General features: G+C 54.1%; 4 protein-coding genes across 8 annotated transcripts; 2 read left to right on the top strand and 2 right to left on the bottom strand.

Moving 5' to 3' along the window:
• Positions 1 to 10: 10 nt before the first annotated feature.
• Positions 11 to 2,401, top strand: DXO (decapping exoribonuclease). 2 transcript variants are annotated; one of them, XM_006738433.3, is made up of 7 exons: positions 11 to 329; positions 515 to 919; positions 1,076 to 1,311; positions 1,401 to 1,620; positions 1,738 to 1,873; positions 2,017 to 2,111; positions 2,196 to 2,401. In XM_006738433.3, exons 2-7 carry the CDS (start codon positions 564 to 566, stop codon positions 2,344 to 2,346), a joined length of 1,194 nt encoding a protein of 397 aa, XP_006738496.2. In that variant the 5' UTR covers positions 11 to 329; positions 515 to 563; the 3' UTR covers positions 2,347 to 2,401. The 2 variants fall into 2 exon arrangements, with proteins under 2 accessions (XP_006738496.2, XP_030889537.1); XM_031033677.2 differs by lacking the exon at positions 515 to 919.
• A 61-nt stretch (positions 2,402 to 2,462) lies between these two features.
• Positions 2,463 to 14,277, bottom strand: SKIC2 (SKI2 subunit of superkiller complex). The gene is made up of 28 exons (XM_081827919.1): positions 14,140 to 14,277; positions 13,959 to 14,062; positions 12,945 to 13,054; positions 12,738 to 12,855; positions 12,543 to 12,657; positions 12,349 to 12,423; positions 12,008 to 12,061; positions 11,719 to 11,909; positions 11,413 to 11,541; positions 11,048 to 11,193; positions 10,525 to 10,671; positions 10,309 to 10,393; positions 10,025 to 10,131; positions 9,552 to 9,698; positions 9,380 to 9,476; positions 8,983 to 9,195; positions 8,789 to 8,899; positions 6,182 to 6,412; positions 5,296 to 5,433; positions 4,999 to 5,136; positions 4,753 to 4,857; positions 4,265 to 4,412; positions 4,044 to 4,170; positions 3,697 to 3,907; positions 3,414 to 3,524; positions 3,115 to 3,333; positions 2,792 to 2,932; positions 2,463 to 2,704 (listed from the first exon to the last, which is right to left on the bottom strand). The coding sequence occupies exons 1-28, from the start codon at positions 14,159 to 14,161 to the stop codon at positions 2,504 to 2,506; spliced, it is 3,741 nt and encodes a 1,246-aa protein (XP_081684045.1). The 5' UTR covers positions 14,162 to 14,277; the 3' UTR covers positions 2,463 to 2,503.
• A 36-nt stretch (positions 14,278 to 14,313) lies between these two features.
• Positions 14,314 to 20,300, top strand: NELFE (negative elongation factor complex member E). Of its 2 annotated transcripts, none has more exons than XM_006736228.3 (11): positions 14,314 to 14,464; positions 14,913 to 14,995; positions 16,381 to 16,450; positions 16,551 to 16,696; positions 17,189 to 17,263; positions 17,386 to 17,423; positions 17,613 to 17,956; positions 18,076 to 18,220; positions 18,376 to 18,430; positions 18,676 to 18,778; positions 19,989 to 20,300. In XM_006736228.3, exons 2-11 carry the CDS (start codon positions 14,921 to 14,923, stop codon positions 20,084 to 20,086), a joined length of 1,149 nt encoding a protein of 382 aa, XP_006736291.1. In that variant the 5' UTR covers positions 14,314 to 14,464; positions 14,913 to 14,920; the 3' UTR covers positions 20,087 to 20,300. The 2 variants fall into 2 exon arrangements, with proteins under 2 accessions (XP_006736291.1, XP_081684057.1); XM_081827931.1 differs by lacking the exon at positions 14,314 to 14,464 and adding an exon at positions 14,494 to 14,813.
• A 2-nt stretch (positions 20,301 to 20,302) lies between these two features.
• Positions 20,303 to 26,354, bottom strand: CFB (complement factor B). 3 transcript variants are annotated; one of them, XM_006736231.3, is made up of 18 exons: positions 26,152 to 26,353; positions 25,829 to 26,062; positions 25,235 to 25,420; positions 24,917 to 25,090; positions 24,568 to 24,669; positions 24,331 to 24,467; positions 23,899 to 24,037; positions 23,434 to 23,565; positions 23,038 to 23,139; positions 22,811 to 22,948; positions 22,222 to 22,319; positions 21,978 to 22,095; positions 21,667 to 21,820; positions 21,484 to 21,560; positions 21,168 to 21,280; positions 20,943 to 21,075; positions 20,813 to 20,862; positions 20,303 to 20,512 (listed from the first exon to the last, which is right to left on the bottom strand). In XM_006736231.3, the coding sequence occupies exons 1-18, from the start codon at positions 26,213 to 26,215 to the stop codon at positions 20,357 to 20,359; spliced, it is 2,307 nt and encodes a 768-aa protein (XP_006736294.1). In that variant the 5' UTR covers positions 26,216 to 26,353; the 3' UTR covers positions 20,303 to 20,356. The 3 variants fall into 3 exon arrangements, with proteins under 3 accessions (XP_006736294.1, XP_081684047.1, XP_081684048.1); XM_081827921.1 differs by lacking the exon at positions 23,038 to 23,139 and having other exon boundaries at positions 26,152 to 26,354; XM_081827922.1 differs by lacking the exon at positions 25,235 to 25,420 and having other exon boundaries at positions 26,152 to 26,354.
• Positions 26,355 to 26,603: the final 249 nt, after the last annotated feature.

Genomic DNA, 26,603 nt, shown 5'->3' with positions numbered 1-26,603 from the left:
GGTGGAAGAAAGATGACGTGGGACCAAAGAGGCGTCAACTCGCCCTTTCAGCCGGCCCGAGAGGAGCGCCGCCGCACGCCAGCTGCCGGGATTGGCTTCCTCCGCCGGCGCTCGGGGCCGGGAACGCGTGGGCGGCGGGGTGGAGCTCGACTTTCCGGGGTGAAGCGCACCCCAGCCCGCGCCGCTGAGGGGTCTGCCCGCCACCGTCGCTGAGTGATTGCGTCTCGGAGGGCGGAAAACCACCTTTGCGTGCCATCCCGACTTCTGGACGCACCTGCCGTGACGCCTTAGCCCCGCCGAGGTGGAGGTGGAGGTTGGCGGGCTTTGAGGTAATCAGATCCTTGCTCAGAGCGCGGACAGCCTTCCTCAGCTCACTGCGTTTGGAGCATCTGGAGGCGGGGGTATAGGTCAAGGGAAAAGGTGGGATGTGCACCCGGCCTTGGTTCTGTTTCAGGGCCAGAGCCTGGCCATCAGTAGGCTCGCCTAGTCCTGACCCAGAGACCCCCTTTTTCAGGCCTCCTCTGGGAAAGGATAACTTCCCAACCCCCAGTTCTCAGGACCTCATGGATCGCAGAGAGAACAAGAGAAGAGCGGAGAAGGTAGAGGCAGCTGAGCCTCGGAACAAACTCCCCAGCCCAGCATCCTCGCTGCCCACAGACCCTGCTCTCTACTCTGGGCCCTTCCCTTTCTATGGGCGCCCTTCCGAATTGGGCTGCTTTTCCCTGGATGCACAACGCCAGTACCATGGAGATGCTCAAGCCTTGCGCTACTACAGCCCACCCCCTACCAATGACCAAGGCCCCCACTTTGATCTCAGAGATGGTTACCCTGATCGATACCAGCCCAGGGATGAGGAGGTCCAAGAGGGACTGGACCACTTGCTGCGCTGGCTCCTGGATCACGGAGGCAAGCTGGAGGGGTGAGCAAAGTATAGCACACAGGTAGATCTAGACATCTGCACCTACCCTCTAAAATTAGGAAACCCAAAGCTGGAGTGAGTTTGGTCTTGAGAAGGAACCTAGGTTCTTCTTTGGGGAAATCGTATGAGCTAATGCTTCTTACTCCTCTCCCTTAGGGGTCCAGGCTGGCTGGCAGGGGCCATAGTGACATGGCGGGGGCATCTGACCAAATTGCTGACGACACCGTATGAGCAGCAGGAGGGCTGGCAGCTGGCAGCCTCCCGCTTCCAGGGCACACTGTACCTGAGTGAGGTAGAGACACCAGCAGCTCGGGCCCAGAGGCTTGCCCGGCCACCCCTCCTCCGGGAGCTTATGTACATGGGGTACAAGTTTGAGCAGTACATGTGTGCAGGTGAGACTTGCCCCTGGTCTATCAGCCCCCTCCCCCTTCCCCAGAGATTGAAAGCCCCCACCCTTGTTGCTGCTTCTCTCCTTGTGCAGACAAACCTGGAAGCTCCCCGGACCCCTCTGGGGAGGTTAACACCAATGTGGCCTTCTGCTCTGTGCTACGCAGCCGCCTGGGAAACCATCGTCTGCTCTTCTCAGGGGAGGTAGACTGCACGGACCCCCGGGCCCCATCCACACAGCCCCCTGCCTGCTATGTGGAGCTCAAGACCTCCAAGGAGATGCACAGGCCTGGCCACTGGAGGAGCTTCTACAGGTTCAGGATGGGGTTGGGTAGGGTGAGAGCCTAGAACGGATAGCTGGAAAAGGGACCTGGGGGAAGAAGCTGGAGGATGGAGGAAGGGTCCTACTGACCCCTTGCCTTTCCTGACAGACATAAGCTCCTAAAGTGGTGGGCTCAGTCATTCCTTTTGGGGGTCCCAAACGTCGTTGCTGGCTTCCGTAACCCAGAGGGTTTCGTCTGTTCCCTCAAGACCTTTCCTACCATGGAGATGTTCGAATATGTCAGGGTAAGGCAGTCGTGTCACAGCTCCCACCTGCATCCCCCACATCAGGACCACAGGTCCAGTGTTCCAGGCTGCAGTCCGCCTCCCCCCGCCCCCCTCCGCCCCCCTCACTGCCTGTCTTCTGCCTCCTCCTCGGTTCCCTCCAGAACGACCGTGATGGCTGGAATCCCTCCGTGTGCATGAACTTCTGTGCCACCTTCCTTAGCTTTGCCCAGAACACCGTTGTCCAGGATGACCCCAGGTGAGGCATTTAGCTCTGCCCCTGCCCTCTGGGTCCCCGGAGCTCTCCTCCAGCCCTCAACTTGTGACTCCATGTGCCCCCTAGGCTTGTCCATCTCTTCTCCTGGGAGCCTGGCAGCCCAGTCACAGTGTCTAAACATCGAGACGCACCCTATGCCTTCCTGCCCACGTGGTACGTGGAAGCCATGACCCAGGACCTCCCATCAGCCCCCAAGACACCTTCCCCCGAAGACTGAGACTTCAAAGGGGCTGGTCCTATCTCCGTGTGCACAGATAAAAAGCATATTTCTAGGTGGTTCTTCTTGCTGTGTCTTTTGCCTGAGTCATCCCTGCCCAACACCTCAAGTACACGCAGGTGGCTTGCTGTTTTATTACTACATTTTTACACAGAATTCACTGAGTGTACAGGCTGGCCGCAAAGACGATGTCCCTCCGTAGTAAGGTAGCTGCCGTCTCCATCTTGGCACCTAGCACAGGCTCGCCTACGAGGCGGGCTGCCCCCCTCAGCGAGCGACACATCTCGGCCAGGCGCTGGATGCAGCGGACCACCAGGCCCTCAGGGGTCCCTGACAGCCCCGCCAGTTCAGAGAAGGGCTGTGGGGGAAGCAGGGTGAGGACTGAATGTGGTAGACCTGGGCAGCCTCTCCCCAACCAGCCGTCCACAAAACCCCAGTTACTCACCATGCCCCGGGCCCACTCGTACACAACCTCGACCAGCCCAAAATTCAGCTCCCCCACAAATTCCTCCACTGTCTGGTTCAGGCCACAGGCCACCTGGACCTCACCAATCCGCTTGGCCACAGCCCGGACACGTTCCACTCCCTGCAGATGGGGAAGGAGAGGCTCAGACTCTGCCTTCCTTCTCCAGGAGTAAGGAGGCCCAGGTCAAGGAAGAAGGCATGCCAGCTCTTAGAGGCACTTAACAGGGCTGGAGGGGGTCACTTGGAAATGGGGACTGGGAATGCCATAGCCAAGAGGGGGGAAGTGGGGTGGGTGTCCCATACCTGTTTGAGGGTGCTTGGGAGCTGCTCCCCGGGGTCCCCAGGGCTCTGGCAGACCAGGCCGGAGAGTAGGGCCGCAATCTCCTCTGGCCGCAGGGCACTCAGAGCGTTGTCGAACATGAGCTCAGTGAGGAGGAGCTCATGGCTGCTCATGGCACAAGCCACCCGCCCCGCCAGCTTCACAGTGCCTGCCTCGTCTACATAACCCAGGGTTCGGAGCACCTGAAGAAAGATGGTAGGTGTTGGGAGCCTGCTATCTTCTCCCTCACTAGCCCCCCGCCCCCCACGGCTGCCCCTCCCACCTCTGCTCGCTGGTGGTACTCTGGGAGCAGCAGCAGTGACTGATCCGACAGCAGGAAGCGTAGTCGCTCCATCTCCTTCTGTATCCGCATTCGCTCCTGCAGTTTCAGGTACTGCAGAGAGCCACCAGCAGAAGCGCGTTAGCCTTCCCCGTGCCCCAAGGCAGGAGGGCACCAAGGACGAGGGCAGAGATGGGGCTGGCTGGTCTACAAGGGACCAGAAGGGAAACCCGCACCCCCGCACACACACACCTCTCAGCTTGGGAGCTGGCGTCCAGGACCCTACCTGGGCAGAGAAGCGGGGGCTGTGCACACACTGAGCCCCCCAGATCAGCTCCTCCAGCTTGCGGGCCCGGAGCCCCCCCTCTACCACTGACACATCCTTGAGCTGCAGGTCATTGACAGGGTCAAGGGTAGGGGGTCCCGCTGGATAGGCCTGAGCCAGACGCAGCAGTTCCTGCACAGCAGTGGTCACGGCTGCAATGGGAGGATCCTTCCTGAGGAAGGAGCAAAGTCTTGAAACCTAGGGCAGAGTCTTTTCTTCCACAGAAGCCCCCGACACCCCAGCCACACCTCCCCACACCCCACTACATGGTCCCTCCCCAGAAAAAGGATCCCTCCAGCATCTCTGACTTGAATTTTGGTTGCAGCCTCTTGCTGAAGTCCTCCAAGATCTTCTCCCCATTCACCCGGAGCACCTTGGTGGTGATGGCGGCCACATCTCCTGGCTGGAGCTTGGCCACTGTGTGGTCACAGGGCCCTGGGAAAGGGGAGAGCAGGGTCAAACGTTACCGTGGACCCAGGCATCTGGCCCGCACTGCTGTCAGGAACCTGGACATCTGCCCCATGTTCACCTTCAGGCAGGAACAGCTTGAATCCCACAAGATCATCGGGGTAGGGCACATCTGGGGTGGCTGGTGCCCTCTCCTGTGGGTCCTCACACACAGGCTTATCACACAAGACTAAGGTGGTAAATACCCTGTTGGTGGAGTTTGAGGAGACCTAGGGAAGGGGGGGAGGCCAGGCCAGGGCAATGTAAGGAGCAGACATCAAAGACAGAGTGCAGAGAGCAGATCCCCACCCTCAGGCAGGGATCACGGAGCAACTGTGGAGCCCACCAACATGGACTGCTAACCAAGTCAGTCAGAACAGTCTTCAGAAGGGGACAAGGAGGTAGGCACAAAGGGGTGACAAAAGGAAAGGAGAGCAAGGGGGCATATGAGTACACTGTTGTGACTACAAATGCCCCCAGCCAAGTGGGGAAAATGGAGATAGGGCTGCCTCCTCCCTCACCCTCCCCCCCGCTCCCTCCCTCCAGGGTCCAAGTTTCCATTGCCCTCACCTGCAGGATCACACCCAATGTGTTGTGATACTCCTGATTCTTCACAACCACTACCCTTCCCGCTGAGAGAGACTTGAGCCCATTCACAGACTCCATGATGCGTCGCTGAAGAGTGGGGACGCGCACAAAGGGGAGAATGAAGGAAGCATCACAGGGACACAGAGACTAGGCTGGGATTAGGTTCAGGAGCACCCAGAGTGTCACATTCTCTTCCCCCCTTCCTCCATCACCCCCCCCAACACTCACCTGGATCAGGCTCCGGGTCTCTGTCAGTTCCTCCCCCCAGCTGTAATACTCAGGCAGGTCAACCAGTTGGCCAGTCGTGTCAGGTTCCTCCAAGGCCCCCAGTCTCTTGGTCAGTTCAGCTAAAGCCTGTTCATGGGCCTGGGCGGAAGTGGGGGGAGGTGTGAAAGGACAGTCTCCAAGCCCAGTGTGCCACCCTCCCCACCTGCACCCCCTGATCTCTAGATGTCCGCCCTTTCCAGCCTGGCTTCCCTTGTCCCAACAGCCTGCCCAGTATACTGGTCATCCCAAACTCCTCACCTTACTGTCCTTGCGGGATGGAAACTCAGAGAAGCTCCTCTTCATCATGTCCTCCACCCTAAGGGCATCCACCCGCAGCAGGTTCAGGATCATGGTGTACGTGAGTCGGAACTGGGACTGCAGCTGTGACGGCTTCCCCTGGGCCGGGTCAGAGAAGCCAGTGAGACTTGGGGGGGTCGGTGGGGGGGACCAGCTGCTCCCCAGCCAGCCCTCTGGGGACCAGTTCCACTCCTAGCAGATCTCGTCCCCACTCTACAACCATGGGACCCTAGACAAACTGCTTACTCGCCTTCTCTGCAAAATAAAGGGAAAAAACTAAAGAGACCCTCAAAGGTTCTACCTAGCTCTGTCTTCACAGTGACAAAAGACTAGAGATGACATTCAGTCTAATCCTCAGATATGCTCATTCTGACCTTGGTTTCTCCCAGGCAAAAGAAAAACGTACAGTTGACCCTTGAACACCATGGGTTTGAACTTCGTGGGTTTACTTACACATGGATTATATTCAATAAATATTGTATAGTCCCATAAGTATTTTCTCTTTCCTATAATTTCTTTCATAACATTTTCTCATTTCCAGCTTTATTGCAAGAACACAACATATAACACATACAACATACATATAGGTATGTTGATCAACATATAGGTGTTGATCGTCTGTTACCAGTAAAGCTTCGAGCCAACAGCATAGGCTATTAGTAGTTTTTCAGGAGTCAAAAGTTATACATGGATATCTGACTGTGCGGGAGGTCAGTGCCCCTAGCCCTACACTGTTCAAGGGTCAACTGTGGAAAGAAAGGAGAGGGGAAGAGGGTTGGAAGAGAGAATTCAGCAGGTGCCCAGAGCTGGGGCCCTCCCAGCTCAGCCTCATACCACCCTGGCTCACCATCATCATGCGGTGCAGGTCTGCCATCTCAGGCACACGGCCCTTGCAGAGCAGGATGACAGTGCCTGTGGGGTCCAGGCCCCTCCGGCCTGCCCGGCCTGCCATCTGCACATACTCTCCAGGGAGCAGGTCCCGGAAGGTGGAGCCATCGTGCTTCCGCATGGAGTCAAACACCACCGTTCGGGCAGGCATGTTTACACCCATGGCAAAGGTTTCTGTGGCAAACAAGACCTGATGGGGGAAAAGAGTTCAACAAAGAGGTTCAACACTGACACCCAGCCCTGGTCAAGTGCACCCTACTTTGTAGCTGAGGCTAAGTAAGCACCAGGCATGGTCCCAGACGGTTAACTCACAGGATCTCACTTAACTTTCAGGGCAAATCTATAGCCCAAGCACTGTATTTTCCTCATCTTATCTATATAATTATCTACTTTTTTTTTTTTTTAAGATTTTATTTATTTATTTGACAGAGAGAGCGCACGCACAAGCAGGGGGTGCAGCAGACGGGGGAGAGGGAGAAGCAGACTTCCCGCAGAGCAGGGAGCCCGACGCGGGGCTCGATCCCAGGACCCTGGGATCATGACCTGAGCCGAAGGCAAATGCTTAACCGATTGAGCCACCCAGGCGCCCCTCTACTTCTTTTCTTATAACCCCCATAGCTCACTCCCATCCCCCGCACCATCAATCATCCCAGCGTAGAGTATCTTTTTGTGTGAATGTATTCTTGCAGATTATATCCTGTTTTGAGTGCGTGAATTTATAATCCACGTTAAAGGCAGTTATACCCTAATTCAAGAAGATATATGATAGGGCGCCTAGGTGGCTCAGTTGGTTAAGCGTCCGACTCGATTTTGGCTCAGGTCACGATCTCAGGGTTGTGAGATCAAGCCCTGAGTCGGCCCCGCATTGGGCTCTGCGCTGGGCACGGAGCCTGCTTAAGATTCTCTCTCCCTCTGTCCCTCCCCCACAACTCTCTAAATAATAAAAATAAAAAAAAAAAAAGATATATGCACTCCTATGTTTATTGTAGCACTATTTACAATAACCAAGATATGGACACAACCCAAGTGTCTATCAATACATGAATAGATAAAGAAGATGTGGAGTGTGTATTGGACTATTAAAAAGGACGAGATCTTGCCATCTGTGACAATATGGGTGGACCCACAGCACAGTATGTATGCTAAGTGAAATAAGTCAGACTGAGGACAAATACCATATGATTTCACTCATGTGGAATCTAAAAAACAAAACAAATGAATAAAGAAACAAACCAGCAGAATCAGACCTATAAATACAGAGAACAGACAGTTGCCAGACGGAAGGGGGTGGGGAGATGGACAAAATGGGTGAAGGGGAGTGGGAGATAGAGGCTTCCAGTCATGGAATGAAGAAGTCACAGGCACAGAAGGCACAGCATAAGGAATAGAGTCAATGACATTATAACAGCAACGTATGGTGAAGGACGGTAGTCACACTTGTGGTGAGCACGGCATACCATGTAAACTTACGCTCACTATATAATCAGAAAACGAATTACCACGCTGTACACCTGAAACTAATGAAACATTGTGTGTCAACTATACTCAAATAAAAAGTAGTAACAAAATAAAGGCAATCATGCATCTCACGTTTTCTTTTCTGCTTTCCGCCACAGTATTTTCAACACCCCTGACTGTTCCTGTGGTTATAACTAATCCATTGTTTCCCACTGCTGCAGAGCACTGTGCGGCGCATCCCAGACAGTTACCTACCCGCTCTAACAGGGAGGGCACCTTGGTGCCACCAGCACCCAACCACAAGATTATAGCCAACAAAGAAGAGTGGACATTTTCACTCATAGACCAGGGTGGGAACTTCTTTGCACTATATACCCAGAAATGGAATTTAGGGTCAAAGAATATATTATATATATTTTTGCCTCAAGAATGCCAGATGCACTCCAGACTGGCTACATCTATATGAGGGTTCCTATAATCCTATAGTCTCCAATGTCTGGCAATACCTGGCGTTAGCCAGTTTCCTAAACGTTGCCAATCTCGTAGCTATAAAGTCATTTCTTTTTTTTAAAGACTGTATTTATTTATTTGACAGAAAGAGACACAGCGAGAGAGAGAACACAAGCAGGGGGAGTGGGAGAGAGAGAAGCAGGCTTCCCGCCAAGCAGGGAGCCCGATGCAGGGCTCAATCCCAGGACCCTGGGATCATGACCTGAACCGAAGGGAGACGCTTAACGACTGAGCCACCCAGGCGCCGCTGTAAAGTCATTTCTTGTTGAGTATTTTAATTTGCATTTTTCTGATGACTAATAACTTTTCAGACACTTGCTAGCTTTTTGGGTTTCTCTTCTGAATACTGCCATACCTATCTTGTGCCTCTCCATTTTAAGATGGGAAAGCTAAAGTTCAGGAAGGTTAAGGAATTTGCCTGAGGTCACACAGCGAGTAAGTAGTGGAGCTGGGATTCACATGCAGGCAATCCGGACCCAGAGCCCAAGTTCTTAACCACCGCACTGTCTTGTCTAAAGCTCTGCCCCTCCACGCTCTGGGCAGCCCTGAAGGGAGCAGCGAGTGCTCTGAGGAGTCCCCCTTCTACCAGTGCGTGTACCTTGACCAGGCCTCGACTGAAGAGCATCTCCACGATCTCTTTAAGAATAGGCAGGATGCCACTGTGGTGCACACCCAGGCCACGGTGCAGAAGCTCGGACATGTGTAGGACCTGCAGGGAGCCGAGGCCCATGGTCAGGAATAAGGTGGTGGAGAATCCTCTCCCCACCAGTCTCCAAGACCCCCCATCCACACCTGGGGCAGCTGGCGGTCAGAGCCACGGAGGCGAGCAAGGCAGCGCTGTAGGAAGAGGTGAATCTCACTCTTCTCTGAACTTGTGGTGAGGTCAAGGGAGGTGAGGCCCGAGGCTTGCTCATCACAGCGACCCCGGGAGAAGGTGAACACCACCACGGGCAGCTGTGCACGGGTGCGGAGGGAGGCCAGGAGGGATAGGTACACACCGCGATCCTGGGGAAGGGGGCAGAAAGGGGCAAAGGTTGAGTCCCTGAACCAGTCAGGGCCAAAGTGAGGGGAGGTGAAACATGTCAAGTCGGACAGTGTTCAAAGCTCAAGTCCAAACCTCTGGAGAACGCAGGAAGAATGGACAGAGTTGATACAGGTGGTAGCAGGTACAAAGCCTGCCTGTTCTCACCTGTGCAGGCCCCCCCTGATGCGTGGGCTGTTTGGCCCCAAAGGTCTGGGCATGTTTGCTCATCCGCTCCTTCTTGGCCTCCACAGCTGCATAGTACCTGGGGCACGGGGAGGATCGGTGATCAGTCACACCCAGTGGACCCAGCGCTGACTCTGCCCCATCTCCAGCTTACCCCTTTGTGTGGAAGGCGCCTCGGGAGTCCAGCAACAGAAAGAGCTCCCCCTGGGTCTTGGGGCTGTTCCCCGTGAAGAGATAATGCTCCAAGGGAACGGGGCGCGCAACAGTGCTGATCACATAGATCTGGCGACGTTTGAGTCGCCTGAGGGGGAGAAGACAGCAGATCAGGGGCGAGAGTGCAGGAAGGGATGCACATCCCCACCACACTGCCCCTCTGGCTTCACCCAGTCTTTTCTGGGAGCCAGACTGGAAGGCTGTCCCATTATCCCACCTCCCAATGCACAAAATGCTCTGGACCCAAGTGGGGTCATGCAGCCACTCGAGTCGGACATATGCCCTGACCACCCCTTCCTCCTGTCCACCCTCAAGACCTGACCACTCTCCTCACTGCGGAAGTCTTCACCCCCTCCCCCAACCAAGGAGTGTCGCAGCCCCGTCCACCCAAGCATCCCAAGGCACGCATCTCACCCAATCCAGTCGGCGAACTCGAGGGCGTTGGGGACGGTAGCACTCAGAAGGATGATGGAGACGTGGTCAGGGAGCATGATGAGCACCTCCTCCCACACAACCCCACGCTGGGCACAGAGAGAGAAGACCGGTCACAGGCAGCTCAGAGGGGGCTGCCCTTCTGCCCTTAGGGAAGCGCAAAGGGTTCCATTTGGGGGCAAAGAAGGCAGTAAGGTCCCCAAAGGTGTGTGATCTAGGCCCACAGGAGAGGACTGCTGGAGTTTGGGGCCCCCCACGCCTCCTACCTCAGCATCATTGATGTAGTGAACCTCATCAAAGATGACCCACTCCAGGTCCCGGATGACATCTGAGCCGCTGTACAGCATGGAGCTGGGGAGGAGAGGCCAAAGGCTGACTCCCCAGTGGCTCCTGACTCCACCCTGTTCTCAGTCAACATGCTGTCCAGAGCAGCCTCACCTTCCTGACCAAAAATCCACCCGTCTTGAGTACCTATCTCTCACCGAAGGATCTCTGTGGTCATAATGAGACAGGAGGCCTCTGGGTGCAGCTGTACATCCCCAGTGAGCAATCCCACATCCCCGAATGTGTTTCGAAAGTCTCGGAACTTCTGGTTGCTCAGGGCCTTGATGGGCGACGTGTAAATGGTGCTGGGAAGAGGGCGTGGAATCAGCCGGTCAGTCCCTCCACAGCCTCCTGGGTGGCACCGCCTCTTCCACCCTGAGCCCTCCCAGAGACATGCCAGAGCTCAGGAGCCCCCCTTCTTCCCCCAAACTGCCCTCACAGTCTCCTGCATGACACAACCCCACAGAAACTGTGTAGTCCGACCCCTTCCAAAGCTAACGCAGGTCTTCCAACCGCTCTCCCCACCGCACCTTCCTGCTTCGCTCCAGGCCCCATCTCGGTTTCTCCCCAAACCTCTCATCTGAAGGATGAGGAAGAGGTGGAAAGGGATGACAAGCAGAAAGGGTGCAGGAGAACCCAGGACTAGCTGGTGGAAGGGGAGGCAGGGGAGGGGACCTGTACCGCGTCATGTGTTTCTGGGCAAGGGCAATGGCGTATTCAGCCACAACCGTCTTCCCCGCAGATGTATGAGCCGCAACGAAGACAGAGTCATGCCGCTCCAAGTGCAGGATGGCCTGCTTCTGGAACACATCTGGCTCAAATGCCCACTGCAGGGGAGCGAAATAGATGGCTGCTGGAGAAGGGAAAAGGGCCCTCCTGCCTCCAGCTCCTGGGGCACGCAAGGTGGCTGTGACATGCCAGAGCAAGGCAAGGCCGGGACTGAGGCCCAAGAATGACCTGGAAGGCATCTGGCCTGGGCGGGGAGAGGAGATGAGGGGAACAGTGTGCAGGAGGTAGGGGAGTATGTGAGGACTGGACCACCCTACCTGGAAGGCCAGCTGGGGAATGAGGCGGTAGAAATCACCAACAGGGGAGGTGACATCCACAGGAATCGCCCACTGCTCCTGAGGCAGGGATTTGGGGGGCTCTGGAGGGGATACAGCTGTGGATGCTTCCTGCAAAAGCCATGGGTAGGGGTGCTAAAGATACAGTCAGAGAGCTCTCCATTACCACCCCTCTCAAAAGACGCTACAGTCTTCGTCTTAAACCTAACCAAGCAAGCCACCCCACCCCACCCCTAGCCCTCCAATAAGGCCCCTTCTTTCCTGCTTCAACTGCCCAGAACCACCAACCTTCAACACTAGGTCCTCCAAGCTGCTTGCTCGGGCCAGGGAAGCACTGCAAGGGGAGGTAGAAACAGTGTCCCCTCTGGGAATTCCTGGCTGTCCCACTGCCTCACTCTCATCCTCATCTCCCCCACCCAAATCCAGAGGCTCCAACAAACGGCTGAGGCTCAGCAAGCTGGGAGCTGGAGCTGGGTGATCTGAGGAGCAAGGGAAAAAGGGAAACCTGGTCACGTCCATCTTTGTTCTACAGGAGAAGGGCACCACTTCTCTGCCCCATCTCAAAGCTAAAACTCACCCTTTGGTGCAAAGTCCACACCTTTCTTGAAGCCAGGTGGAACAGTAAGAAGATCTGAAGGACAAGGACGGATAGAATCAGCACTACTACACAATGTCACACAAGTCACATGTTACTCAAACCCACAGGATGCCATTCACAGCACAGACGTTGCAAATGGGGTACTTGTGACAACTTTCCGAGAGGTGACAGTAAAGATTGTTATGACAAGGATGCCTTTTCCTAATTGTCTCAAAGGCACAGAAGGGCTAGCAGCAGCCCAATGATAGGCTCGGGCCCCTATGTGTCAGGACCCAGACTCACAGCCCTACTCCCAAGGGTTCATCCTGACACCACCTCACCTTGCTCAAAGTCTATCTCCTCCTCAGCCTCCTCCCGAGTGCTCAGATCTATTATGGTGGGCTCATCCATTCCACCTGGGGAGAGGGTGGACAAATAGGGACTCATGGGGTAGGGAGGTTATGGGATGGGTGGGGAACCCTTCCCTGAAAACGGAGGGCACCCTCTCCTACCATTCCATTTCCACAAAAGTCACCTGGCCAGAAAGGGTACTGTGTTGGATTCCCCCACAGGGACTGGGAGATGGGCCCTGGGGGCCGGCGAAGAGACAAGGAGGTGGTAGCCGATAGGTTTGTATTCTCCAGCAGGACCTGAGGCAAAAGACCACAGCCCCAGTGAGGCTGAGCTTTCCTCTGACCCTTTTCCAATTCTGCCCCTTGTGGCCTCTGACCTCTTTGTAGCCCAGAATCTGGCCTGTGGTTGGGTGTCTTTGGGCCTGAAGGTCGGAGGGCACTGGGGCCCCCTGTGTGGCCAGGAGAGACCAGGGATCCATTTTCCTCTGCCATTTTCTGCAGAAAAGGAAAATAATTTTCAGGTGTTCTTTCTCTCCTGTCCCAGTTTCCTTCAGGGGCCTATCTCCCTAGTCCAGACCCCTCACCGGGTGGAGTGCTCCACACCATGCAGAGGCAACCAGGCTGGAGATGACAAAAACAACTGCTCTGCTTCCTGCCGCAGATCTGGGGCACAGGGAGGGAGGCCATGGGGAAGCTGGTAAAGGACAAGATGAGAGGCATTAGGTAAGGAAAGAGATAAGACACAGACAAAAAAAAAAAAAGTGATGGAATTTGTGTTCAATCAGAAACAGTAGACATTTTAGACCGACTAGGACAGCCAGGGCAGAAGCAATGTTTTCCAAAGATTGTCCTGTTTTCCAGTGCAAACTACCTGCTACTGATTTACCTGCAGCAGCGATTACTAATATGTTACAATGCAACATAAAATACAATAACTTCACAATCTCTGGGATTGGGCTTAGGATTTGCATTTTAAAAAATCCCTGCCACTGGGACGCCTGGGTGGCTCAGTTGGTTAAGCGACTGCCTTCGGTTCAGGTCATGATCCTGGAGTCCCAGGATCGAGCCCCACATCGGGCTCCCTGCTCGGCAGGGAGTCTGCTTCTCCCTCTGACCCTCCCCTCTCTCATGTTCTCTCATTCTCTCTCTCTCTCAAATAAATAAATAGAATCTTTTTTAAAATAAATAAATAAATAAATGTAAAAAAAAAAAAGTCCCCGCCACTAATTACAAGGTACACTTAAATTTGAGAATCACTACTTTTAGGAAAAGGGGGCCCCAAACTAAGGATGAGTCAGGGCCTCAAAGGCTAGCCGTCAACAAGCGCTTTGGTGCTTGGAGACCCAAGGTGACTCCAAAGAGAAAAGACACATTAGAAAGAGTAATTCTCAGCGCTCAGGTATCCCCAGCACTCCCTGCTCTGTCTTCACATGAGCTCTGACCCACAGCCGGTCCACTGGGCTGGGGTCTGTCCAGCACAAGGCAGGCCCAGATGACAGGAGTCCAGAGACAGAAGAATGAGGTTACGCTAGGGTCCAACAGTAAGGAGGGTGGTGGAGGGGGTTTGAAGTTCAATGTTAGGGTCAAAAGTCACTCACGGTGCTCTCTGGAGCCCCAGGCACATTCAGCAGCTCCCAGCGCCCTGTGCATCCCAGCTCCACCGGCCGAAGGGGCAGATCCAGGGGATCTGGAGGAGGCAGCACTACAGGGGGAAGGTCAGAGGTCAGAGGTTAAGGGTCACCCCCGGACTACTCCTTCGTTCCACCCCCTCCCCCTCACCGAGTCGCTCGGTCTCCATCATCTGGGAGCCACCGCGACGGCCGGGCAGACCGGAAGTGCGGCGAGAAGCCGTGGAGTGAGCCCCGCCCCGGAGCGGGCGGAAGTGGAGGCGACTTCCGTCACACACCCCCGCCGGGGACGAAGACGAGCGCTACTGAGAGGCCGACCTGAGCCTGGAGGGGACGGCCGGGCGGAAGTGTCTAGCCCTGGGCCGCCTTGGTTACCGCGTTCTCCGCCCCTCGCTACGTCATCGCTCTGAGCCCGCTCTCCGCTGCCCGCGCGGGCGCCGCCCGAGACCGTGGGACCCCGGTTACCGCCCCCTCAGGTAAGGTCTCCTTCTCACCCTTCGCCCCTTTTTTCCGAGCTTCTTCTCTTCTTCCCCTTTTCGTTGCTCTGAGAGCGCTGCGTGGGTTCCACTGCCTCCTGTGCCGTTTGGACCCCGCGGTTGCCATACCCCTAGCGGGGGTAGGGGGTGTCTGATGCCATCGTCTTGGCGACGGAAGGGGTGCTTCCCCCTTCCCGGGCCACTTGGTTCCTCAAAGCGCTGGTGGCCGTGGTTGCTGGAGAGAAGAGGGAATGCTGGAGAGAAGAGGGAATGCTGATCCCGACGAGCGGGGGCTTGGACGGCAGCCTGGTTTAAGCAAGGGATAGGGAGAGGCAAAAGACAGGAGTAGGTAGGCCTGGAGGGGTGCGGTTGGGTACAGTGTGGACGGCGTGTGAACCCTGGGCGGTGACAGTGGAGAAAGATGTCTTGGGCCCTGCCCCTGAACCAGGAGCCACCATGTTGGTGATACCCCCCGGACTGAGCGAGGAGGAGGAGGCTCTGCAGAAGAAATTCAACAAACTCAAGAAAAAGGTGAGGGAGTGTGTGGGGGCGTGGCCCAACCTTTCACAGACTCTACACTCTTGAGAACACCTGGGGTGAGTGTGAGGGGATGGGGGGGTTCTTCCAGCTCATACCTGGAGACATATCTCCTCTCAGCGTAGCCTTGTAGCTGGGCTTTTCCCGAGTCTTGGTGTGTGCCTTCTCTTCTGTGCATTCTGCAGTGGAGTTGTCTTCCTTATCCGTGGCTTTTAGTACCACCAAAGAGGTGGTAGTCTCCAAGTTTGTTTTGTCAGTTCTATCCAGTCTGTTACTGATAGCCCTTAGGTACCCAGTGTTGCAGCTGTCATCTTCCTATCCTAAATTAGTTCCTTTTCTTAATCTTCCAAATAGGAGTGAACACAGCCAGTTCTCCCAGGTGTTTGGAATCAAAATCTCATCTCTGACTTCTCCACATTTTGCATAGCCAAACATTTCCAAGTCTTCTTGATTCTTCCTTGGAAGTAATTTACTTTTTCGTCTGTATATCATAGATCAAGTTTTTGCTGACGCTCACATAGACTGTTGTAATGGTTTCTCAAGAAATTTCTCAGTGGTTTTTTGGACAGACTTTCTTCATTCTTATTAAAATGAGCTACTGAAAACACAAAACTGTCTCTTTTTCTCAAAACCCGTAAGTGGTTTTCCATTGTTTATAGAACAAAGCCTTACCTTGGCATCCCTTTCTAGTCAAATGGAACTATTCACTAGTCCCAAAACATGCATTCCCAAAGCCTTCTTATTTCTGCATCTCTGCCATCCTGTTTTCTTTGTCTAAAATGCCCTTTTCTTTCAATCTGTTTTGTGTAGATTCTACCCAGGGACCAGTTTAATAGCCATTTTGGCATCAGATAATCTTAACTTGGTTTCAGCTACAAGCAGTCTGCACCTCTTATAATCATTCTTGATAATTATCTCTAATCATCTTGTTTCTCAGGCTGTAAGCTTCTCGACGGTAGGAACTTTGTCTCATACTTTTGCATCCCTCTGTTACAAAGTAATGGCGTGTCCTTGTTAAACATACAGGGGATGGATGGATGAAGCCCCTGAGAAAGGCACGTAGGCTTGTACTTACTTGCAGCTTAAATCTTGGGGCTCTGGTCCATGGTTGAATTCCTTGTCTTCAACTTCAAAAACCTGAGACTCTGGAAAGCCTTTGGATACTGTGGTTTGGCTAGATTAAGTATTGCTGGTATTGTAGATGATCCAGTGGACCATGTGTGAGAGGCAGGGCTGCCTCAGCGTACCACTGCAGGGACACTATTTGGATTGTTTTCTGAGAAAGGTGTCCCCTGGAGTGAGGTGCCCAGGGACCTTGGGAGCAGACCGGGCCAGGGACCGGCCCTCACCAATCCCTCTCTTCTCACTCTCGTTCCCAGAAAAAGGCATTGCTGGCTCTGAAGAAGCAAAGTAGCAGCAGCACAGCCAGCCAAGGCGGTGTGAAACGCTGTGAGTGACAGGGGAGATGGGGATAGGCTGGAGTGGGCACCGTGGGGCCAACATCTCCCACAGCTTGGCCACATGATGCCCCCTTCCCTCACCACTCCAGCCCTGTCTGAGCAGCCTGTGGTGGACACAGCCACCGCAACAGAGCAGGCAAAGCAGCTGGTGAAATCAGGAGCCATCAGTGCCATCAAAGCCGAGACCAAGAACTCGGGCTTCAAACGTTCTCGAACCCTAGAGGGGAAGTTAAAGGTGAGCACAAACAGAAAGATTGTTCAGGGGACCCTTGACTTCAGAGGGCATCTTTCCAAGTTGGAATGGAGGTAAAATTTAGGGGAAAAATAACATCTATTCAGTCATGGGCAAATTGTCATACAGGTCTGAACTTCAGATGTCTTATCTGTAAAGTGAAGACACTGGCTGACTTCTCAGTTCTCCATTTTACACGCTCTGTGGCTTTAATCTACCACATATTTGAGCTCCTGGGTTTTGTCATTCTGAGGAGTTGAACAGGTTGAAGATGTCAGCGGGTTCAAGAAACCTACAGATAAGCTAAATACTCTTAAGTGTGTGTTAGGTCATTTACAAAAGATACATAATCAAATAAGAAATGCACAAAGGAATTAAAGGAGAAGAAAGAGGCCAGAAGAAACCAAGAAGAGGGTGAGGGAAGAGGAACCACTTATCACACGGTTAGGCTGCCTCCTGCTCTCACATTGAAGTAGATCTCTACAATCTTCCCAGGACCCTGAGAAGGGGCCAGTCCCCACTTTCCAGCCGTTCCAAAGGAGCATATCTGCCGATGACGATCTGCAGGAGGTATGGTTCCCAGTTCTCTGTCCCTGGAGGCCTGGGGAATGAGGAAGATGAGAGACCCACATATTTGGGGCCACATGCCAGCAACTAGGACTCATCTTAACTGTCCGTGGTTTCTTTTGCAGTCGTCCAGACGCCCCCAGAGGAAATCTCTGTATGAGAGGTTAGAGAGCTAGAGAGAGGACTGGATCCCAATTGGAGGGAGTGGGGGAGGGTTGACTGCCTGGATCCTTGGGAGGTTTAGGGCTGGAGTGGAAGGAACTGGGGCTTCAGAGGGGGTGTTAAGTCTCCACAGGGTCTGGGAAGTTAAGGTGAAGACCCCGTTTGATCCTCACTGTCTGCCTCTCTCCAGTTTTGTGTCTTCCAGTGATCGGCTTCGGGAACTGGGGCCAGATGGGGAAGAGGCAGAGGGCCCAGGCGCTGGTGATGGTCCCCCTCGAAGCTTTGACTGGGGCTATGAAGAACGTGGTGGTGCCCACTCCTCAGCCTCCCCTCCCCGAAGCCGCAGCCGGGACCACAGTCATGAGCGGAACCGGGACAGAGACCGAGATCGGGAACGGGATCGAGACCGAGATCGGGAACGGGATCGAGACCGCGATCGGGACAGGGACCGCGATCGGGACAGGGACCGAGATCGGGACAGGGACCGCGATCGGGACAGGGACCGCGATCGAGAACGAGAGGGCCCTTTCCGCAGTAAGTGATCTGGGCTGGTGGGAGAAGTGAAAGGGTTTAGGCGAGTCCTCCCAAAGTGGCCTCTTAAAGCAGAGGCTGAGGCGGGTTGCATCTTGTGACTGTGACTCCTGATCCCACAGGGTCGGATTCGTTCCCTGAACGCAGGGCCCCTCGGAAGGGGAATACTCTCTATGTATATGGAGAAGACATGACGCCCACCCTCCTCCGTGGGGCCTTCTCTCCCTTTGGAAACATCATTGACCTCTCCATGGACCCACCCAGAAAGTAAGGATGACTGTGGGGCAAGATGATAAGTCCTGGGAGAACCTGGGTTTGAGGGAAGAACACTGGCCTATCTCCAGCGGCCTGTGAGGCCTGCGTTTGGTTGGGTCCACAAGAGCCCATAGGCCACCTACTGACCCTGTTTTCTCTCATCCCAGCTGTGCCTTCGTCACCTATGAAAAGATGGAGTCAGCAGATCAGGCCGTCGCTGAGGTTGGGACTTCCCAGATCTGTTCTTCCCATCCCTCCTGCTATCTTCATGTTTTCTCTTTAAAATACTGGGAGCCAGGAGAAAATCATTTCCTATTGACAGAGAAAGTCTCTTCCTAGTCACATGAGAAACGTATTCTCAGATCCTCACTCAGTCTATTTCTAGGGTGGCAACTGTTGGAATTCCTCCTTTGCTTGGTCTGCAGTGTGTCCCCCCATCCTTTGCTTCCTCCCCTCTTCTGCCCCAGCTCAACGGGACCCAGGTGGAGTCCGTACAGCTCAAAGTCAGCATTGCCCGCAAACAGCCCATGCTGGATGCTGCCACTGGCAAGTCTGTCTGGGGCTCCCTTGGTAAGAACGGATTCCTCCTCCTTCATCCCATTCCCCACAGCTCACCCCTTCTGTTTGTTCCCCTGCATGTCCCAGGATCCCATAGAGGTGATAGAGGCCTGGATCTGTGTGGAGGCCGTGGAATGGGAATGAGAATTGTCAGGCCTTCTGTCAGTTAGAGGTGGGAGAAGATGGAGAGGAAAAGATTGAGACAACAACTCCCAAAGCAGTAACTGGAATAGGGAAGAAAGTAGAAGTAAGGGAGATTGGTGAAGAAGATGAGCATCTCACATGGCTTTGTTCATTTTGAGATGGAGTGTAGTTGGTTTTATAAAATAAGCATTTGAAATTAGAGATCTGGAACTTATTTAGGTGTGAAGTGAAGAATGAAAACATGGATCAGAGTCCCCTGTATCACAGAGTGGCTGCAAAATGGTAGTATCCTCACGGGAGACTGAATTTGGGGAAAAGAATTACCCAGGCCTTGGCATGGGGAATATTCAGGGAGCAGCCATTAAAGCCAAAGGACCCAAGCTTTGGAAGCAGGGGAGTGATCAGCGGTGTCAGGGTGCAGAGAGATCCAAGAGAATGGAGGCTGGTTTGGGGTGAGTCACTCTAGCCCCAGAATGGCAGGGATGAAATCCTTGGAGAAGGGGTGAAGAGAGGGACACGTCAGCGTAGGGAGGAAAAAAGAAGGGGAGGGAACAGCTTGAGGCTTGAGGGAGAATACTTTGGGTCAAAGCTGCACCCAGAATGGTTCTCCCACTGGGGCCAGTAGCATTTCTTAGTTTAGTGCAAATAGCCCACTATACCTGTTGGTTTTCCTGGCAAAGGAGTAGGCAGAAAGGTGTGTTCAGAGCAAGAGCGGCCCTCCAGACGAAAGGAAGGAACAAGAAAATGACTAGCATGTCAACAAAGGCCTACGGAGATTTTCTAGTGGGTTAACATCATTCAGTTGTCTCAACAATAATATCTGGGATGATTCTAAGAACCAAATATCCGTTACGGTATCTGCATGGGCCGCAGTAACAGCATAGGCTCCTTGCTTCAGGGCTGGGTCGGTAGCCCTGAGGGGGCTGAAGGGAGCCAGGCCATCCTGGCCACCAGAGGGCAGCATTGAAATTGGGCTTCCAAGGGCCAGAGGCCAGGAGGGAGCTGGAAGAGTCTCTGGCCTCAGTAGTGCTCAGACGCAGTGCTTCAGAACTCAGCCAATCCTTTCCTCCTTCCCCAGCTGTCCAGAACAGCCCTAAGGGTTGCCACCGGGACAAGAGGACCCAGATTGTCTACAGCGATGATGTCTACAAGGAAAACCTTGTGGATGGCTTCTAGGGAATGGAGCTGGATTCCGTGTGCCTCATCTGCGCCAACACTGGTCTCAGTAAAACACTGAGGTGGAAGCTCACACATCTCCCTCAGCCTCTGGTTTTTCAGCACCTGGGATTGGGGTTGAGCCTTTAAAAACGGCTGTTAGATTTTCTCTCAGTTGTAACACATGGCCAGTGCACGTTCCCCTCTCCCTTCCCCCAAAAGGATCTTGAACACAGGTATTGTCGCAGCTGTTTTAATTTGATCTCATACCCCTTTCCAGCAGGAAACCCCTTACAGAAAATCCAAACCCTCATCTTTGAGTTTGTTCTTGAGCCAGGGCAGCACTTGGAAGAGGTTGATGTGAAAGTCTCGGGCATGCACAGGCACCTGCTGCCACCGCCTCTGGTCTTTGCAGACATCCATGACACCCCAGCTGATCACGCCGACCTGGACAGGGCAAGGGGGTGCCACGGATCACTTGGTAGAATTCCTTCCTGATCCCCCGAAACTCAGCTATTCCTAGTTGCATCTGAGTTGACCTAGACGAATTAGACTGGGGACCCGGCTCAGTCCTGGTCTCTCTAGCACACAGGCCGGACGCCCGGCCTTAACCGACCGTTTCAAGGAACAGTTGTAAGGAGGCAGGCTCTGCCCTCCTCTTTCCAGCCACACCCATGGAGCTTTCCTGCTTTATGGCCCATGCTGACCACTTGGCATCTCCGCACAGATAGGAGAGGGGAAACTCACTTGAATGAAACGACTCCTCTTGTGAATAATCAGGGGACCACCAGAATCACCTACAGGGGAGGAAAAGCTGTAGGGAGAGCGATTCTTGGGCTTCAGGAACATGCAGCATGATCAAAGAGCCTTTTCTTACCTCTGCAAGTATTGGGGTCAGCATAAGGATTCACCCCTCCAGTGCAAAGGAACCTGGGGGTGACCACTTCAGAGATGTCTTTAACTTTGTCATAGCCTGTGGCATATCGAGCATCTCTCTCACAGCTGGCTTTCTATAGGTGAGGAGGAGAAAGGGGTGATGAATAGAGCATGCTCAGGAAGAATTGGGGCCTAGAAGACCTGCTTAGAATCCCATATTCCTCACCTTGTCCCCATTCTTGATGTAGACCTCCTTCCGAACTAGCATCTTCTTCCCATCTTTGGATAACTCTGACACAAACATAGCTTTGATATCCTTTGCAGGGAGCAGCTCTTGCACTGGACAAATGGACAGACTGGGTCATTTTAACTCTCCCTCCCCCCCCCATCTCCCCATTGCCTTTGTCACTCAGCAAATGTCCCTCAGCGCTTTCCTGTGGGCTAGGGATCAGGCTGGCCATCATCTGCTCCCACAGCACCCTGTCATGCCCCACTTGTCGCTTGGTACCGCTCCCTTGTGCTACTCTCCCTGAATATCTTACTCTGTTGCTGGCAAGTGGTTGACAGTGGAAGCCTCAAAGCTTGATTTGTTCCCTGGGTGCAGGGGAGACAAATGGGCCTGTTAAGGAGAGATGGGGAAACTCAGGGACAGCACATTGGACTTGCCCCAGGCCTGCAGCACCCCCTTGCCTGAACTTTTCTCCTCAGGGTTCCAGAGGGCTCACCTGACAGTCTGGTCATACGTCAGCCTCTTCTTGAGCCTGATAAGGGCCACGTCATAGTCATAAAATTCATGAATGCCTTCTGCTTTTTTCCCATTGATGTTGTAGTTGGGGTGAAATAGGATTTCCTGTATCTCCAATTCCTGCTTCCTCCCTCCTAAGGTAGGAGGAGAATGGGTATGTCAGGGCATCCCGCTTCTCTGCGGGCAGCCTCCTGCCTCTGCCCCACCCCCAAGTGGCCCAGTGTGCCAGGGACGGAGCTGCTGTGAGGCCCTGCGCAGCTGAAACTGGGGATTGATGCGATGCGTCCTTACCCACGCTGACCTTGATTGAGTGTTCCTGATCATCCACTGTGAAACAGTGTGCGGCCGTCAGCACGAAGTACTCAGACACCACGGCCCCCATACAGGTCTCGTGTCCCTTCAAAGGGCGCTGGAACAGAATGGCAGAGGGGAAAGCTCAACTTCCCCAAACCCCACAACCTACCCCTTCCCCTACCCCCGTTTCCACCCTGACTCCCCCCACCGGGAGTCCCCGCCACCAGGACGCTGTGCTTACAGTGACAGAGATCTTGGCCTGCCACGGTTGCTTGTGGTAATCAGTGCCTTTCTTGTGCTCCCAAACCATTCCACAGAGCCCCAGCGTCCGGGTCTCATCTAGTAAGAAAGGAAAATGTGCTGAAAGGTGGGACACTTCATTTCCAGCTGGCAGCAGCCTTTGGGGGAGGGGCATCTGCAGGGTAATGAGGCCTGGAAGGAGAGGAAAGCCACAGGGCATTTGTTTTCCTTAACATTGTGGGCGAGGAACCGCGCGCTAGAGTGAAGCGAACTTGGAACTAAGAGATGGGAGACCTGGCTGCTTTCAGGCCCAACTCTAGCTGGCTTGCTGTCCCTAGGCTGCTCTCGGCCTCACTTGCCCCACGTGTTAAACGAGGGACTTGAGAAAGCTCTGTGATGTCAGTCAGTCAGAGCTCTGTGATTCTAAGGTCAGGAAGCGGATAGTGCCAGGAAACAAGAATGTGACAGAGAAGGAGCAGCAAGAAAGGCCTTCCAGACTGCCGAGGCTTCAGGAGGAGAGGCAGTATGAGTGACCTTGGGGTACCTGGGCAGGTTCATGACCTCTTTACAACCGCCTGATATCTTCTTACCAAGCATTTGGATGAAAACATCTTCCAGGTTTTCCATGTCCTTGACTTTGAATACATGTTGTTCTTGATCCTTCTTGGAAGCCAAAGCGTTGATGTTCTCTTGGTTCACCAGAGGTCCAACCCCAAACACATAGATATCTGAGGGAGAAAAAGGGAGAGTGAGTGTCCACGCCCTGGGGACAGGAGCTGAGAAAGTAAGGTACTGGATCCTGGGCAATAAAACTCACCCAGATAATCCTCCCGTGGGTTTTTGTGATCCCTCCCAATGTACAGGAAGTCCCGGATCTCATGAATAACAGAGACTGGGTCCCCACCCATGTTGTGCAAGCCTGTAGAAGAGATGGACCATGAAGGTGAGAGGCAAGTAAAGAAGAGGGTCAAGGAAGATAAATTGGCTGGAAGTAGTGACACATGGCTGGGTAAGCAGCTTGAGGGGATGGAAGTGACAGATCACAAAGAGGCTTAAGAAGGATTCCTCCTTGGAAAGGGTCACAGAAATGATCAACATGGTTGGGGCCCCGAGCAGCACTCAGGGCTCCAACCATGAGTCTAGCTCTACATGTGGACCACACACTGGTACGAAAGGTTTGGGAGTCCAGGGCACAAGAAGGGTCCCTTCTGACCATCAGTCATGAGGATGATAACATGGCGGGTGCGGTTCCAGCCTTCAAGGAGGGCATTCCCTGGCCAGCTCATCATGTTGTATACTTCCTGGAGGGCCCGCTTGGTGTTAGTCCCTGCCTTCAATTTGTGATCTGTGGAAAGGGAAGAGATCACCTTGCCTGGTCTTCTAAGTCATCTATGAACCCTAGAGGCCTATCAACAACAGAAATCCCACATCTTTCAGCTTTTTGAGTTGTCAAAACTGACTTCCCTTTGGCCACAAAGTGACCTTCTCAGCCCCCAACAGGTCCCCAGTGACCTGGATTCCCCAGTGATGAGCCTGCTGTTCGACCACAGACTGCAAAATGGTCTGCCCTGCCTCCCCACGTGGTCTCACCACCCCCTCCCCACAACAACCCTGAATCTTTTGACCTCTCTGACTCCAGAGTAACCTCCCCCAACCAGTCCCTTCCCTGACCTCTGACCTTCATAGCTGATTTGGTTGAGTGTCCTTGTGACCCAGTCTGCATCGCTGCTGTTATCATCTCTCACTCTGACCCAAACTTTGGGGATTGTGGCATATGTCACTAGACCATATTTTGGCTTCACCCCATAACTTGCCACCTGTGGGTTAGGGGAGCAAAGGGTCATGGCATTGAAAGAATACTATGGTTGGGAGAGGTCAGCAGCTTTTCTGGGACAGGGAAAATTATAGTCAGAAACTCAAGGGCTGACTGGTCACCCTGAGGTTCACCCGGATGATTGGGTTAGAGGTCAAGAAACTGCTTCAAGTAAAAGGGAAGGAGGACAGAATAGGACGAGAGGTTTTCTGGGATCCTGTGGCTCAGAGGCCTGGGAACATCAGGGAACTAGTCCTGGCAGGGCAGAGTTCACATTCAGGGGGTAGGGGGCTCCACCTTTTCAATGAAGTCTCTGAGACAGTTCTTGGCCCTTGTGAAGTTGCCGATCCCAATGCTGTCTGATCCATCCAGCACCAGATAGATGTTCATGGAACCCGAGGGGTCCAAGACAATCTTCCTCTTCTGTTGTTCCCCTGGGTGCCACCAGAGAAACTCAGGCTCCAGCATGCATGGTTCTCCTGCCTCTTCATCCTCCCCCAATTCCCTGCCTCCCTCCCTTCTCTGCCTCCAAACCTGGGCTATGTCCATCCTCAGCATCGACTCCTTCTATGGTCTCTGTCAGGGAAGACAGGAAGGCTTCGGCTACCTCTTCAGGGGTGTCATACATAAAGGAGTCTGGGAGAGGTCAGAAATCAGGTCAAATGTTGGGGGGGTGGAAGAGGGAGGGTCAAAGACTCATTGACTGGAGACGGGATGATGGGCTTCCGGCGCGGGAAGGGCTCAGTAGTGAGGAAGTTCTACGGGCAGGGTTAGAAGTGAGGAAGGAGCTGAGTTGCGTTAGGGGGAGGAAACAGTGCTCTGGTATAGGGACATGAGGATGAAAGGGCAGGATCTGAACCTGAGGGCATGGGTCAAGGGTCACCTTGGCAAGAAGGCTCTGTTCCGCTCCAAGAGCCCCCTTCCTGGCATGTTCGCTGCTGGGAGCCACGCAGGGTGAGTCCCCGGTTGCAGTAGTAGGTGACACTGTCTTCAAGGCGGTACTGGCTGCCCACCTTCCTTGTGCCAATGGGGATGCCCGGGTTGGGGCAGTACCCCGCTGCAGAAGCATGAGATATGGAGGTGAGGGCCGGAACCTGAGGCCTGGATGGCACAGTAGAGCACAGGAGTTGTGGTGCCAGTTCCTCAGGCTAGAACATGGTCAGGGAGGGGATACCATCGCCGGGGGAGGGATGCTTCTCACCTCCATCATCACAGATGGCCGTTTGTCCATCCCACCGACCAGTTGCCTGGCAGGTGCGATTGGCAGAGCCCCGGAGAGTGTAGCCATCATAGCAGTGGAAAGAGATCTCATCACTCAAATTGTAGTAGGGGGCCCGGGGCCAGTATTCCCCATTCTCAAACTCCTGCGGTCTTGGGCAGTGAATTGCTTTGGGGCAGGGGGGACAAGTAGAAGTTACTGAAAAGGAAGGGCTTCTCCTGAGAGTATCCCTCCTGGACTCAGGGACCCTGTCACAGAGAAATAGTGCCTTTTTGGTCCCACAGAAACAGTGGCTATCGTCAACCCAGGATGAGTCCTGCTTCTCCTCGCTCCCTGTTTCTGAGCGTTCTTTTCACTGCTGGGGCTGCCTGGCACAGGGCAAATGCTCAGTGAAGATTCACTCCCTTCCTCCTCCCTCCTTCTCTGCTTCAGTTCTAGACAGTCCCTGCACTTGCTCAGCTTCCCCTGTTTACCTGCCTGGCCTCAACACCACTCTAATAGCATCCTAGTCTGGCCCTTGGCCACCATCTGCTCCATCCCTCCATTACCCCGTGCCCACCCTCACTGCCCTCCAACCTCTGCATTCTGCCTTCTTGACAATCTTTTGGTCTTGGGTCTGCAGGGCGCTCCAGGACCCCGTGGATCTGCAGGTGCGCGCCTGCACAGGGTACGGGTAGAAGCCAGAGGGACACTCGTACTCCAGTGCCTGGCCCTCCTTGAGAAGCCTGAAGGAGCCACCTTTGATCTCTATTCCCTCCAGAGAGCAGGTGCCTTGGGGCCTGTCCCCAGGCAATGGTGTTGTGCTCCCACCTAAAAAGAAAGGCTGCTGAAGCCCAGCCTCACAAGGCCAAGGAGGGGTGTTGGGGGTAGCAGGAAGGGGGGTGGTGACCCTCTCTTACCTCCAGACAAGAGGCCCAGCACCAAGGAAATCAGGCAGAGTTGGGGGCTGAGATTGCTCCCCATGGCAATGGAAGGCAGGAGAGAAACTGGGGTTGGGGGCCTATCCCAGCTTGTGCTGCCTGTCTGCTTGGCTCGGTGTCCAAGCTGAAACTTCAGACCTGGGCCTGGTCTCACTCTCTTCCCCTGCCCCCCACAACCTCCAGCCTTTTATGCAATCTGCGTTCTGGCACTTGTGGCTCACCCCGCCCACCTGACCCACACCACTTTCCGGAATGTCCAAGAGGGAGGGCCCCACTGAGCTGCCAGTCAAGGAAATAGAAACTGCATAAGCCCTGCCCTTTGCTGCCCATGATCCAGGACTGACCCCTTCAACACCACCTCTCAGCCCCAGGTCCTCCCCGGTGAGCCCAGACCACCCCCTTAGGGGCCAGAAATAAAGGCTGGCTCACTC

This window comes from Leptonychotes weddellii, chromosome 8 (genome assembly GCF_054177405.1).
Source record: "Leptonychotes weddellii isolate Sample4059 chromosome 8, ASM5417740v2, whole genome shotgun sequence".
In the NCBI taxonomy this organism is placed as follows: Eukaryota; Metazoa; Chordata; class Mammalia; order Carnivora; family Phocidae; genus Leptonychotes; species Leptonychotes weddellii.
The sequence above is the reverse complement of the archived record's forward strand: the minus strand, read 5'-3'. Positions and strand labels throughout refer to the sequence as shown.